Source organism: Onthophagus taurus, chromosome 6 (assembly GCF_036711975.1).
Source record: "Onthophagus taurus isolate NC chromosome 6, IU_Otau_3.0, whole genome shotgun sequence".
Lineage (NCBI taxonomy): Eukaryota > Metazoa > Arthropoda > Insecta > Coleoptera > Scarabaeidae > Onthophagus > Onthophagus taurus.
Window position 1 is genome coordinate 10,208,349 of NC_091971.1, and position 15,149 is coordinate 10,223,497.

General features: G+C 29.0%; 6 protein-coding genes across 6 annotated transcripts; 3 read left to right on the plus strand and 3 right to left on the minus strand.

Annotated features, from left to right (window-relative positions):
* Positions 1–2: 2 nt before the first annotated feature.
* LOC111427740 (sialin-like) lies at positions 3–1,397 on the minus strand. Its single transcript, XM_023063001.2, has one exon. It carries the CDS (start codon positions 1,395–1,397, stop codon positions 3–5), a length of 1,395 nt encoding a protein of 464 aa, XP_022918769.2.
* Positions 1,398–1,509: 112 nt separating this feature from the next.
* LOC111427741 (sialin-like) lies at positions 1,510–2,956 on the plus strand. Its single transcript, XM_023063002.2, has one exon. The coding sequence runs from the start codon at positions 1,510–1,512 to the stop codon at positions 2,911–2,913; it is 1,404 nt and encodes a 467-aa protein (XP_022918770.1). The 3' UTR covers positions 2,914–2,956.
* On the minus strand, positions 2,923–3,972 carry LOC111427792 (trypsin-7-like). Its single transcript, XM_023063095.2, has 3 exons — positions 3,819–3,972; positions 3,179–3,759; positions 2,923–3,129 (listed from the first exon to the last, which is right to left on the minus strand). Exons 1-3 carry the CDS (start codon positions 3,868–3,870, stop codon positions 2,983–2,985), a joined length of 780 nt encoding a protein of 259 aa, XP_022918863.2. The 5' UTR covers positions 3,871–3,972; the 3' UTR covers positions 2,923–2,982.
* A 435-nt stretch (positions 3,973–4,407) lies between these two features.
* Positions 4,408–6,099, minus strand: LOC111427793 (cytochrome P450 4c3-like). The gene is made up of 5 exons (XM_071197036.1): positions 5,781–6,099; positions 5,652–5,720; positions 5,427–5,598; positions 5,215–5,369; positions 4,408–5,159 (listed from the first exon to the last, which is right to left on the minus strand). The coding sequence occupies exons 1-5, from the start codon at positions 5,826–5,828 to the stop codon at positions 5,139–5,141; spliced, it is 465 nt and encodes a 154-aa protein (XP_071053137.1). The 5' UTR covers positions 5,829–6,099; the 3' UTR covers positions 4,408–5,138.
* Positions 6,100–7,317: 1,218 nt separating this feature from the next.
* LOC124544571 (cytochrome P450 4c3-like) lies at positions 7,318–9,177 on the plus strand. Its single transcript, NM_001402340.1, is given in 7 exon segments — positions 7,318–7,512; positions 7,579–7,776; positions 7,837–8,022; positions 8,083–8,438; positions 8,493–8,561; positions 8,618–8,969; positions 9,020–9,177. Coding segments are annotated over 7 exon segments (1,476 nt in total). The 5' UTR covers positions 7,318–7,355.
* A 3,104-nt stretch (positions 9,178–12,281) lies between these two features.
* LOC124544572 (cytochrome P450 4c3-like) lies at positions 12,282–15,073 on the plus strand. The gene is given in 5 exon segments (NM_001402338.1): positions 12,282–12,503; positions 12,557–12,757; positions 12,818–13,000; positions 13,052–13,651; positions 14,659–15,073. Coding segments are annotated over 5 exon segments (1,488 nt in total). The 5' UTR covers positions 12,282–12,340; the 3' UTR covers positions 15,000–15,073.
* The last annotated feature ends 76 nt before the right edge of the window (positions 15,074–15,149 follow it).

The window sequence follows — 15,149 nt, forward strand, 5'->3', positions numbered from 1 at the left end:
TATTACTTATTATTTTCACTTAATTCAACTTCAATATAATAATTTTGTATTTCTCCAGATCCAAAAACGGCATACACAACAACTAAGATTAAAATAAAACCAGCAGCAACCCAAAATATAACAAACCATGACTTCATATTGGTTCCATCCCCTAAAATGCAACCAACAAACATTGGTACAAGTATCCCGGATGTTGTTCCAGCAGTATTTGTTAATGCCATAAGAGTAGCGGCAATTTTAGGTCCGATATCAACATGATTCGATAACCATCCGCAAGAAGCTCCTCCTAATAACGCCATGATTGAAGTTAAGATGATTGTTCCTGCCAACCAATTACACCCAATATAAGCCATGGCGATGGTTAAACCACACATTGGAATATATGTGACTAAAGTTGCTGTTCTTTTTGCCCAAGTTTGGCTTAAATTCTTTTTTTGTCTTAGATAATCGAGTGTTCTTCCAAATGATATGCTGTATATCCAACTCAAAGTTCCTCCGATTGCGATGAAATTAGTGATAAAATCTACTCGAAGAAGATGAACTTTATGTAGATAAATTGGCATATCGGTTATAAGAAGGTATCCAATCCAATTTGAGCAACCATGCGCCATAAAAAGCGCCCAAAATGGTTTTGATAAGAATAAATTTTTCCATAAAATTACAGTTTTTTTATCATCTTGTTTATCTTCCAGCGAGGACATTAACAAATCAAGTTCTTCTTGTTTAATAAATCTAGCTTGTTGTGGATAATCGGCAGTAAATATAACCCAAAAAAATAACCAAGGAATACAAGCACTTCCGATGATGTAGTAAACATTTTTCCAACCCAAATGAGAATCGATAATTCCTACAACTAAAGTACCAACAACCATCCCAACGGTTGTACCAGAAAATGTTAAACTAGCCATAGTATTTCGTTCCGATTTTAGAACCCATCGTGCTAAAATTAAAGATGTTGCGGGAATCGTCGCCCCAGATCCGAAACCTTGCAAAATTCTCATCGCAATAACAAGGTAATAATGTATTTCGCAACTTATCGGAATTAATAAAGAAGGAATTATGTTTAAAACCATACCAGAAAAAAAGACCCATTTAACACTACATAATTCACATAATCTTGCACTTGGAAGCATTACAACTAAATATCCCCAATAAAACGAACTTAAAATTATTCCTTGTAGAGAATTCGACCAGGTAAATTCACCTTTGTGATTCTTTTTTTGAGATTTTTCTTCTTGAGTTTTATTCGAACAAACACCAGTTTGGTTTTGTTCGATACCAGTTTGATTCACCATACTCACTATAGTTAAATTTATATGGATTCGGTGTGCGTATAAAAGTCCTAACCCCACTGATGTTAATATTACTACTGTATAACGTGTTGGAAGACATTTCATTGTCAATTTATGAAATGTGATTATCAAAAATTGAAAACATATGAATTTTATTTTGACGTCAATCAAAAATTGATGGCTCAAATTTATTGTAATATTAATTAAAGTTTAAATAATGGTGAAATGTTGTCCATTAAGATTAACAGTAGTCATTTTAACATCACTTGGTTTTGCTATTTTATACGGTATAAGAGTAAACATAGCAATGACCATAGTTCGTATGGTGAAACGAACGAATGGAAATAATTCAAATATTAGTAAGATTATTGAAGGTCCATGCGGGAATAGAACAGTGAATAAAAAAGATTTAAATGAAGGGGAGTACGAGTGGTCAAATGAACTTCAAGGTGTAATTCTAAGTTCTTATTATTGGGGTTACATGGTAGTGATGATTCCTGGAGCTAGATTATCAGAATTAAGTAGTGTAAAATGGGTTTGGTTTGGGGCTGTAGTTATAAATATGATTGGTAGTTTAATCACCCCGATTTGTGCTGATTTTCATTATGGTGCATTATTAGCAGTAAGAATAATGCAAGGTTTCGCAGGTGGAATCTTAATTACTGCAATGCCTTTAATTTTGGGGCGATGGGTACCTGTTCATGAACGAAATACCATGAGTGGAATAACATTTTCTGGGGCTATGGTAGGTTTGGTAGCGAGTACGGTTACAACTGGATTAATTGAGATTCATTTAGGATGGAAAGCTGTTTTTTACGTGATGGGTGGTGCTTGTGTACCGTATTTAATAGCTTGGGTTGTTTTTCTTGCTGATTTTCCCGAAAAGTCTAACTTAATAAATCAAGAAGAACTCGAAATGATTTTAAACTCGTTGGGGGACACAAAAGGAGGGTATAAAAAGAAAATCGTTATCTATTGGAAAAGGATATTTAAATCGATACCTTTTTGGGGGTTAGTTATCACTCATGGTTGCGCAAATTGGGTTGGGTATTTTCTTGCAACAGATTTAGCTATTTACATGGATAAAGTTTTTCAAGTAGATATGGATTACATCACTATTTACATAGCAAGTGGTGGTACTGCAAGTTGGATATTTAGCATAGCTTTAGGAAGAACTCTGGATTATTTAAGAAAATATAAAAATTACACACAAACAACGTCTAAGAGAATAGCTACGATAGTTAGTTATGGTCCCATGTCAACGTTCTTTTGTATCATGGCCTTCGTTGGTTGCCACACTACTTTAGGCATCGTATTATGTATACTCATTTATATGGCATTTGGCGGAACTTATTGCGGTTGGTTATCGAACCATGTCGATATCGGCCCAAAAATCGCAGCAACTTTAATGGCTTTAACAAACACAGTTGGTACAGTTTCCGGTATAGTTGTACCTATATTTGTCGGTGCGATTATCGGTGATGGTTTGGACATTAATTCTTGGTTTATTATTTATTTAGTAACCGCTGGTTTCGCTATACTTGTCCTTTTATTTTTTTTGCTTATGTGCTCGGGTGAGAATCAAAATTATTATGATGAAGTTGAAGTTACATCGAATTAGATTTATATATTTTTTGTTTACTCAAATAGATTTATTTATCAATTTAAGCTTTTTATTTATGTAAAAAAATTATATTCCTGAAATTTCTGTGATATATGATCGAAGAGCAGAAACGCTTGCATAAACTCCTGGAAAATTAGGATCTGCACAACCAATTCCCCACGAAACAATTCCAAAAAGAACATCATCAACAACTAATGGGCCACCAGAATCACCCTGTAAATGATAAATTTTAATTTTGGTACTCAAAATAAATCAATCTTACTTGACAAGCATCTTTTCCCCCACTTGGATAAGCAGCACAAATCATACGATCACTAACAGTTAAATTCCTAACAGCATAAGCCTCTCTACACTGTTCCAAAGTAATTATCGGAATTCTAACAGCTTGAAGTTGTAAAGGGGGAACTCCGTTATGTTCTAATCTACCCCATCCAGTAACAACACATAATTCTCCAACAGGAATTGCCTCATTTAATCTAGGTAATTTGATAGGTTGGACTTTATCTGCAAATAGTAGGTCTTCCCCAAGCTTTAATAACGAAATATCAAAATCGGCGGTTTCTTCATCGTATTCCGGATGTTGATATAAAGTTGCAACTTGAGCAATATCACCTCCATCATTTCTGATTGATGTTCCATATCTGATTGATAACTCCGAAGCTACAGTTCCGTTTGTGCAATGAGCAGCTGTCACGATGTATCTCGAAGAAATTATCGATCCGCCACAAATGTGGAGTTCCCAATATAATAGTTGAACTTGGTATGGATAATCCTCAATATTTATTGGTTCACCACCAACGATTCTTCCATCGGGAAATGGATACATTCTAAGTTGTTGGTTAGCTAAAATAAATAAAAACGTTTTTATGAAGGAATTATTTTAATCGAAAGAAGAATTTTACCAAAAATGCCGATTGAAAGAAGAAGAGTAAAAAATAATGTAATGTAGAACATCTTTAAACCAAAAATGAACTGGGTGTGATGATCCTAATGAAAGTTATGGTCATTTATACCTAGCACTTTATCAATATGGGGATTTTAATTTATCTTTTTTGAAACGTTAAATTTGATAACATCTTTTTAAAAGGATTGGATTTAATTAAAATGGTGTTAAATGGATAAATTTAAAAGAATTGGAGAAATACATGATTGATAACGGTAATTTTTTAAATTTAAATGATTATTTCACGTATCACAAATACAATGAAATATAAATTTAAAAAAAAACGTGTCTTATGAACGAATCGAGATATCAACATGAAATAAAGAAAATTTTAAAGCAAATTTAATGTAGATTTAGTGTGCCATAAATAATTTTTTATTTTCTTTAAACATCGTTGTTATGAATTTTTAAACCCAACTTGGCATATTTGATTATTAAGTTTTAAGAGCAGATATTAAAAAAATCGTATCTCAAAAACTAATTGAGATATCATCATGAAATAAAAAACAATTTAAAGGAAATTTATTTAGTATTTAATATGTTGATGATCATTTCTTCGCATCTTCAAATTTCGGAGTTATGATTTTTTGATTGCAACCTCGCATAACATTAAACATAAATATTAGGATAACTAATCTTTACGTATCTTAAAAACTATTTGAGATATCGTTATAAACTAAAAAGTAGTTTAAAGCAAATTTAATGTAGATTTAATGTGCAATGAATATTTTTTTATTTTCCATAAACATCGTTGTTATGAATTTTTAAACCCAACTTGGCGTGTTTGATTATTAAGCTTTAAGAGTAAATATTAAAAAAATCGTATCTCAAAAACTAATTGAGATATTATCATGAAACAAAAAACAATTTAAAGTAAATTTATTTAGTATTTAATGTATTGAAGGTCATTTCTTTGAGTCTTCAAATTTCGGAGGTATGATTTTTTGATTGCAACCTTGCATAACCTTAAACATAAATGTTAGGATAACTAATTTTGATGTGTCTCAAAAACTAATTGAGATATAGTTATGAATTAAGAAGCACTTTAAAGCAAATTTAATGAAGATTTAATGCGCCTGAAATAATAAGATAAAGTTAGAAAATAATTTAACAATAAGAGGTAGATTCACATAATCAATTAATTAATTTCCAGAAGCTAGCTTAACTTCTAATCCATTATATGGTTTAAGAATCAAATCCGGCAACCATTCTGGAGTAAAACCTTCTGATTCGAGAACTTCAAAGTGTCTCGATACTTTTGAAATGGTTGATTTCATTTCTAACATTGCGAATCTTTGTCCTAAAAAATATTTTTTAAGAGAACATTTTAAATTATTCAATTAAAAGTTATTTACCAACACAATTTCTTGGTCCAGCACTGAATGGAACATAACTGAAAGGATCTCTACTAGTTTGATTTTCAGGAGAAAATCTTTCTGGGTCAAATTTTTCCGGGTCAGGATAAAGTTTTGGGTTTCTGTGAAGAGCCCATGTGAAAATTGCAAAAAACCTTTGCATTTTAAGATTGTTAAGAATCAAATAATTTATTTTATTTTTTTTGTGTTACCTAATTTGGTTTCTTTTAGAACTTTCCTTCCAAAAAATGGTACAGATGGATACAATCTTAAAGCTTCTTTAATAACCATTTCTAAATACCTCATGTTCTGCAAATCTTCGTGTGATATGGCTCTGTGTTTATCATCGCCGAATATTGTGTTTAATTCTTCCACAACTTTTGTCTACATAAATAATTTGTTTTTTAAGCAATAATTAGTACTTTGTTAATTATTACCTGAATTTGTCGGTTTATACTTAAATAATATAAAGTAGCTGCGATTGCAAAAGCTGTTGTGTCATGACCCTGAAAACAAAACAAAAATTAAAATTATATAGATAAAAGAAATTTGTTATAGATTTTTACCTCGAACATAAATGTATCAACTTCTTGACGAATTTCATAATTAGTCATTGGTCGGTCATCAATTTTAGATTGCAACAATAAATCCAAAAACGCCAATCTTTTCTTTTTACCAACAGCTAATTTCAATTACAGATTCTGTATATTCGTGGAGTTCTTTTAAAATTGGTTTTTCTCTTTTATAATCACTCGTAAAATAATACGAAATATTAAATATTTTATGCGCTTTAAAAAGACGTTCTCTTAAAATCATGCTCATCTCTCACGTTTCTTACATATTTGGATTCAGAATTTAATTGTGCATTAACTTTAGTCCCCATCGCAGTTTCTATAAAAGAATAAATAAATAACTATGATAAAAATTTAATTTGAATTTACCACTAATATCATCTAAAGCACATAAAGCTGATCGCTCATAAATATCCACTTTAGATCCTTGGGGTATCTCTTTTAATTTCTTTACGAAAACGCTAGAACATGAATCAAAAATGTCAATAAATTGTTCTAAAATTTCAAAGTGAAAAGTTGGTGTGATGATTCTTCTTGTTTTTTCCATTTTTCAGCTAAAAATGAAATTGAAATGTATTTTTATTTTGAAATGAATAGTTTTTTATAAACATTTATAAAAGAAGGTCGTATTGAGCAGATTTATCCAAAATTTTTGTCGTGCTCAAAACAGCTTCAACATCATCGTAATTTGACATCAATAAAAGTATTTAACGGTATCATCATATAATTTTTGCAGAATTTCTATAAAAAAATGACATCGAATTCAAATTTAAGTATCAAATTTTTTTTAGAACTTAGAACAGAAAAATCAAAACCGTTTCCAAATATTGGTACTCCTTTGGGTCCAGGGATATGTTCAAGTTGTTTAATATATTTTCGTTGTATCATTAAAAATCTTACAACCCATTCTATTAAAAAAATGGCTATAAGAGTGGCGTAAAACATTTTTAAATTTCAATTTTCTCAGAAGTTAAGATTCAACTCATGCAAATTATCGAAATAAACTGTATTTATGGATTAAAATATTGATAAGAAAGACATTAACTTGTTCTTCATTGATAAGAATTAATAATATTAGAACTTTGGTATCAAATATTTTGTAATTACATGATTCATTCAGTCGTTACTAAGCCAATAAAGCTTTTTGCAGCCGAAAAAAATTATTAAAACAAATAAATAAATATTGATTTTTATTTTATTTTTCTGTCTGGATCAAAGTTAGTTTTTATAGATCATTATCTACATTATCTAAATTCTAAATCGTTAGAATAAATGATTCAGCACGAAAATCATACCTGAACATTTTCTGAAACATTATTTAAGATTTTCCTCAATATTTTGCGTAATATACTTTTTAAAGGAAAACAAAACAAAATTTACATTAATTTTTAGTTTGACTATAAAATAAAGTGATTTTGATTATTTTTATCAGATAAGGTCATGTCTGATAGACCTTGTATCTATTGCATCATTTACTTATGTTCTATCTATTATCTTATCTAATGTTCCGCGTTAACAAATTCATCACTACTCCAGTCAACACATACAACATTCTCGTCTTCAAACAGTATGTTGTTTGCTACATTCGTTGTCGCGATAGTTTTAGGATTGTTATTTAAATTTTGTTTAACACAGAAAAGAAAATGGAAACTTTTAGAACATATTCCTGGCCCGAAAGGTGTTCCAATTGTTGGAAGTGTTGCAGAATTTGCGATTCATCCAACCAGTAAGATTATATTATATTGATTGTTGTCTACTTTAATTTTCATTGTAATAACCTACTCTTGTATAGAACTCCTTCCAAAGATGTGTGATCATGCTAAAAAATTCGGAGGATTAGTAAAATACAATTTCTTTTGGATGCAATCACTTCAGATTTCTGATTATGATCATATCGAAGCTATTTTAGGTACAACTAAAGTCTTAGATAAATCTGAGGAATATGAATATCTTCATAAATGGCTAGGAACTGGTTTATTAACAAGTGGACGTACGTTAATTAATTAATGTTTGATTTATAAAAAAATAAATGTTATATCGATTTTTTTAGCTGAAAAGTGGAAAAAAACTAGAAGAATTATCACCCCAACATTTCATTTTGAAATCCTTGAACAATTTATCGATGTTTTTGATTCTTGTTCTAACATTTTAATTAAAAAATTAAAAGAAATTCCCAAAGGTACCAACGTGGATATTTATGAACATTCAACTTTGTGTGCTTTAGATGTTATATGCGGTAATTAATATGTATATAAAAAAAAACTGTGTAATTCCAATAATATTCTTTTTATATCAGAAAGTGCAATGGGAACTAAAGTCAATGCCCAATTAAATTCTCACTCAAAATACGTTACTAATGTAAAAGAAATCAGTAGAATTATAAGAGGACGTCTTTTCGAACCTTTTAAAATCTTATTTTTCACATATATTTTTACAAAAGATTATTGGTTAGAAAAACAAATTCTTAAAGAACTACACGAATACACCGACTCAGTTATTCGTAAGAGAAGAGATGAATTACTTAACTCAACTGAAAATGTTGGTAAAAAGAGGAGATTAGCGTTTTTAGATTTATTATTGCAATCAAAAATTGATGATAGACCCATGACTGATGATGAAATAAGACAAGAAGTTGATACCTTTATGTTTGAAGTATTAAATAAAAATAAATTTTATTTCAATTTTAATATTTACTAATTGTTTTAGGGTCATGACACAACCGCTTTTGCAATCGCTTGTACTATATATTGTTTAAGTCAATATTCAGATATTCAAGTAAGTTCTCTATATTATTTTAGATTGTAAACAAATTTTTTATATTAAATTTATAGCAAAAAGTTGTTGATGAATTAATCGAAATTTTCGGTGATGATAAATTTAGAACTGTAACCTACGAAGATTTGCAAAACATGAAATATTTAGAAATGGTGATAAAAGAAACGTTAAGACTTTACCCCTCGGTTCCATTTTATGGGCGAAAAGCTTTAGAAGAAACCCAAATTGGTACGACAACCATTCCTTCTTCAGTAACATGCACGATTTTCGCTTGGGGTCTTCATAGAGACCCTAAAATTTATCCTGATCCTGAAAAATTCGATCCTGAAAGGTTTACATTAAACAACCAAAACGAAAGAGGACCTTTTAGTTACATTCCTTTTAGCGCAGGACCAAGGAATTGCATTGGTAATTTGTTATTTCAGATAAAAGTAAATAAACAAATAATTTTTTTATAGGACAAAGATTTGCTATGTTAGAGATGAAATCCACGATTTCAAAGGTTTTAAGAAACTTTGAAGTTGTCTCAGCTCCTGATTTTACACCAGAATGGTTACCTGATTTAATCCTTAAACCTTATAACGGATTAAAGATTAGATTGATTCCAAGAAATTAACGGTTATTTACAGCTGTGAATACTTATAATGTTAATATAAATAATTTTTAAATTAATTATTAAAAAATAGAAACATTAAACTTAAATTAATCAGATCAAATTTATTTATTTATTAGTTAAGAGTTAAGTTAAACCGTTTATGGTGACAAATTTATCAACAAGGATTGAGAGATAAAACATCGGAGAATATACCATTTTCCATTTTGCTCATCTTATTCACCAGAAAATCATATTTGTTAAAAATTGTGTCCATACTTGTGATTGGATGCGTTGGGTTGGGTTGGTTAAAAAGTTCCAATTCATAAATAGTCAAGTTTAAAGTCAATAGCTTAAGATAATAAAAACTTTGGTTATTTGATAAGTATGGAGTGGGCAGAAATTTTTGTAAATCTATAATATATATCTTATAACCTTCGTTTTACCCTTGGATTTTTTTACTTCCTTCTTTAACATATTTTTTTAGTTTATACCTACTATCTGCTTCTTTCAAGTGATCATCACTCTTTATATCCCAATTCTTCTCATCACTCCAGTATTTTTTTAAAATCTGCTTTCTAGATTTTGGAGATACAATTCTTTACTTCATTGAAAAATGGAGATACTGCTTTCTCATAAATACAATAAAGTAGTAAGTAATCCAAGCAACATAGAGTTACGATTTTTTGTCAAAATAACAAAGCAAATGTATGTAGATTGAAAATGATATAGTTTTATACAGATAAGACTTTTTTAATTGAATTCAACTTTATTTATATCAGGTTTGTCGTTAGCAACCTCATTGTAACAATCCCAATAGGATATATAAGTGTCCTCTTTCCAACGAGCCAACAAGTTTTGAAAAATAACTTTTAGTTTTTGAGAAAACAATATTTGAAATTTTCGATGTTGCAATTTTCATCAATAATTTTCAAAATTCGCTATAAAATTCATTTCTTGAAGGATCCTTGTGGAAATATCACCAATTTTTAATTGAAGTATCCTTTTTTTAATGCAACAAGTCGTTTTGAAAAATCACTTTCAGTTCTTGAGAAATAAATTTTTGAAATAATCGACAATTTTTTCGAATTTCGCAATTTTCGCCTATTAAATTTTAATAATTCGTATAAAATCGATTTCTTGGAATATGGGTATGAAAATTTCCCAAAATGTTAATAAAAGTGCCCTCTTTCCAATGAGCCAACACGTTTTGAAAAATAACTTTTAATTTTTGAGAAAACAATATTTGAAGTTTTCATAAAATTTTCGATGTTGCAATTTTCATCGATAACTTTCAAAATTCGCTATAAAATTCATTTCTTGAAGGATCCTTGTGGAAATATCGCCAATAATTAATTAAAGTATCCTCTTTTTAATGCAAAAAGCAGTTTTGAAAAATCACTTTTAGTTCTTGAGAAATAAATTTTTGAAATAATCAACAATTTATTCAAATTTTGCAATTTTCACCGATTAAGTTTTAAAAATTCGTATAAAATCCAGTTCCTGGAATAGAAGTATGAAAATTTCCCAAAGTGTTAATAAAAGTGTCCTCTTTCCAATGAACTAACACGTTTTGAAAAATAACTTTTAGTTTTTGAGAAAACAATATTTGAAATTTTGATAAAATTTTCGATGTTGCAATTTTCATCGATAACTTTCAAAATTCCCTATAAAATTCATTTCTTGAAGGATCCTTGTGGAAATATCGCCAATTATTAATTAAAGTATCCTCTTTTTAATGCAACAAGCCGTTTTGAAAAATCACTTTTAGTTCTTGAGAAATAAATGTTTGTAATAATTGACAATTTTTTCGAATTTTGCAATTTCCGCCGATTAAACTTTAATAATTCGTATAAAATCGATTTCTTGGAATATGAGTACGAAAATTTCCCAAAATGTTAATAAAAGTGTCCTCTTTCCAATGAATCAACCCGTTTTGAAAAATAACTTTTAGTTTTTGAAAACACAATATTTGAAGTTTTGATAAAATTTTCGATGTTGCAATTTTCATCGATAATTTTCAAAATTCGCTTAAAATTCATTTCTTGAATGATCCTGGTGGAAATATCACCAATTATTAATTAAAGTATCCTCTTTTTAATGCAAAAAACCGTTTTGAAACATCACATTTAGTTCTTGAAAAATAAATGTTTAAAATAATCGACAATTTTGAAAATTGAAAACCCATTTTGAAAAATAACTTAGTTTTTATTGTTAGTGGTTTTATTGTTATATGCTAGTATTATTCACTACGATATGAAAAGTTATTGCTATTAAAATTATTAATTAAGAAGATTGATTGTTTGTAGAAATAACAATCATCAAAAATAATAATGAAAAAACTCCGTGAAAGTAGCAATGACGAAAGAGATGATTACATTTGTTTTGTAAACTTGAGACGCAATTAAACCAAGATATGATTAAGAAGAACAGAATTTTATAGAAATATTCTTGTTGACAGCGTTAAAAGTTAATTATTATAATTTAAATACGTATTATTAATGTTAAATTCAACTCAATCATCTATATTCTTTCTAATGAAACAAATTACTAATTTATTTTTTATATTAAATTATTTTCCTTTATACAATTACATTTAACATTGTAAAGCTTTCACTATTCCACCTTGGTTTGACTGAAAATATACGATTTTTTATTGAAAAAATCTCAAGTTCAGCCGGCTATACTTTCAAATGAACCTAAAAATTGCAAAGTAAAGGTTTCTCTCTATTATGTAATAATAACCCGTTTATTAAAAATGTAAAAACTAACATGGGATTAATTTTCAAATAAAATAATCGTAACGTAATTATTAATACGCAACAATTTTATAAACATTTTGCTTGAAATCGACGTCAATTTAACTTCAAGTGAACCTGAAATAAATTTTAGTTCGTAATTAATTCAGCACAAACATTAATTTAGACGTAATAGTTTCGAAATGTTTTATATTTACAAAATTATGAATTAATCTAAGAAAATGAAACATGGTGTATTATTCATAATTATTTACAAATATTCCTAAAATATTACCAATCTTATTTATATCAAATCTTAAAACCATCTCTAAATGTTATTGTTATTATCGCCTTGCCTAAAAATTTCTTATCACCATCTTATAAATACAGATAACTCTTCAAAAGTGGCCCTCAGTTCTATTTCATATTGTATCACGAATTTTAAAATAATGTTAATTGAAGTTTTAATTTATTTATTAAAAATTCTTGGAGTTCTTTTGCTTGTAGCTTACGTTTTAAGAGCAATTTACTTGAGTTATTACCTTAAAGATGTGTCTTCGCCACCTTCTTATCCATTTTTGGGTCATATTACAATTATGAAGGCCCCGAAACGTAATCTAACTAAAAATCTTTATCAATCAAATAAAAATTGTATTTTTTTTTAGAAATTTTAGATCAATTAACAGATCTTCAACGCGAACATGGTGGGTTTATACGATTCTGTTTTCTATTTATTTTAAATATATTTTTGATCACTGATGTTAAAATAATCGAAATGATTTTAAATGGAACGAAATTTTTGGAGAAAGGTAGAGAGTACTTGTTCTTATCAAGATGGTTAGGAACTGGATTATTAACAGCTGGAGGTAAAAATAAAATTAAAACCACTTTAGATTAAAAAAAATTATATCATCATTTTTTTAAAGCTGAAAAATGGAAAATTACCCGGAAAATCATAACTCCAACTTTTCATTTCCAAATTTTAGAACAATTTATAGAAATTTATCACTCAGCGAGTAATATTTTAATTGGTAAACTTAACGAGGAAGTTGGAAAAGACACTGATATTTATCCTTACGTAACTTTATGCGCTTTAGACGTTATTTGTGGTATTATTTGGTTTTAAAATATTATAAAAGAAATTAAAAACATCTTTTTAGAATCTGCTATGGGTGTTCAAATTAATGCCCAAGAAAAATCCGATTCAGAATACGTAAAAAGCGTCCAATTAATAAGCAAGATAATTCGTAAAAGAATTTTTTTCCCTATAATCAATATATTTTATATTTTTTCCGTCGCTCACATGAAGGAAAGAAAAGCTTTAAAAGTTTTGCACGGCCACACTAACGCCGTAATCAAAGAACGTCGCCAAGCTTTAAAAGACAGCAAAAACATCAAAATCGAAACCACCAAAAAGAGACGATTAGCTTTCTTAGATTTACTTTTGGAGTCGACGATTAACGAACGTCCGATGACCGATGAAGAAATACGCGAGGAAGTTGATACTTTCATGTTTGAAGGACACGATACAACTTCTTCGGCGACCGCTTTTACTTTGTTCTGTTTGGGTTTAAACCAAAAAGTTCAAGATAAAGTTGTCGAAGAATTAAAAACGATTTTTGGCGATGATAAAAATCGAATGCCTAGTTATGAGGAATTGAATGAAATGAAATATTTAGAGATGGTTATTAAAGAGGCTTTGAGATTATATCCGCCGGTTCCTTTTATTTCAAGACAAGCAACTTCTGATACTGCATATTGTAAGTTAAAAAAATTTTAATGATATAAATGATGGCTGCTTTAGATATTGATTTTTTCACTTTTTTGGATTCCTTTATTGTTCTTAGAAAGTATAAATCTTGATAAGGCGATGAGATTTATATGAGATTATGAGGTAGTCATAATAAACAGATATCTTGTCAAAAATGTTTGTGTTTGCTCAATTTAAACTGAGTCCAAGTCATTGTAGTTTTCTTTTACAAAGTCATTGAACCACCATACAAGTCTCAACTTTATAGAGATTATTTAACTTTATTTAGCTTATTGCTGTTTGGTGAATTTTCGTTTCCATCACACTTTTTAAGATTAATTCGTAAATATGATGTGACAAGAAAATCTTTTTCTCCGATTTTTGTTCCAAGGTCCAATTGGTTGTTCCAAGAGGTGTCTGGAATAAAAATCAGAAAGAAAGACGTTTCTTGTCACATCACATTATCTCCACTTTATTATCTAGATACAATACACATGTATATGGAAGCAACAAAATAAGTGTTCATGATGTAGCAAGTTAATATAACTTGCTTATATAACTTGGAACATTCACTTTTGACCTGACTTGTATTGATAAGTCGGTACAGGTAAATGATTGCCGAATGAAATCAAATTCACAACATTTGGTTATCATTGTTGGAAGAATTTGTTAGGAACTATTTATGGAACCATTATTTACATTATAGATAATTGCTGATAGGTACGTTTTGGGCTGTTGATGACATATCCACATCTTGTGCAAAAATAGAGTAATAAATAGGATTTCAATTAGAATTTGCCTGGATTATGGTTATAAATATGATGGCTATCAACTTAGTCCAGTTCACTCTTTTTGGCCTGCTATATAGAAGTACTGATTTATTAATCTGCTTCTCAAAAATCTTTGACATTACCGGAAGAATAGATATTATGACTTCTTCGTTGTACTTAGTAGTGTATTTGCACATGTTACTTAGTATGTTGTTTTCTTATTCTTATTATTATAATTTTGTTTTAGTTGGTGGATTAATACCAAGACGAGCAACATTAGGAATCTCAATTTACATTCTTCATAGAGATCCAACCATTTATCCCGACCCAGAAAAATTCGATCCGGACCGATTTACTTTAGAGAATCAACAAACGCGAAGTCCTTTTAGTTACATTCCATTTAGTGCAGGTCCAAGAAATTGTATTGGACAAAGGTTTGCAATGATGGAATTGAAATCGACGATCGCTAAAGTGTTAAGAAATTTTGAAATACATCCCGTAAAGGGATTTGAGCCGATTTTAGTTCCAGACGCAATTTTGAAATCGCTTAACGGGGTTAATGTACGATTAGAACACAGGGATTTTTAGATTTGTAAAATTTGTAAAATTGTATTTGATTTTTAATGTGATTCATATTTTCAGTTATTATATTTCATAGATTAGATTAAAACGTTTAAAATAAAATTTATTATTCTAAAAGAAAAAATTATTTATGATCTCGAAGGACTTCGAGAGTAA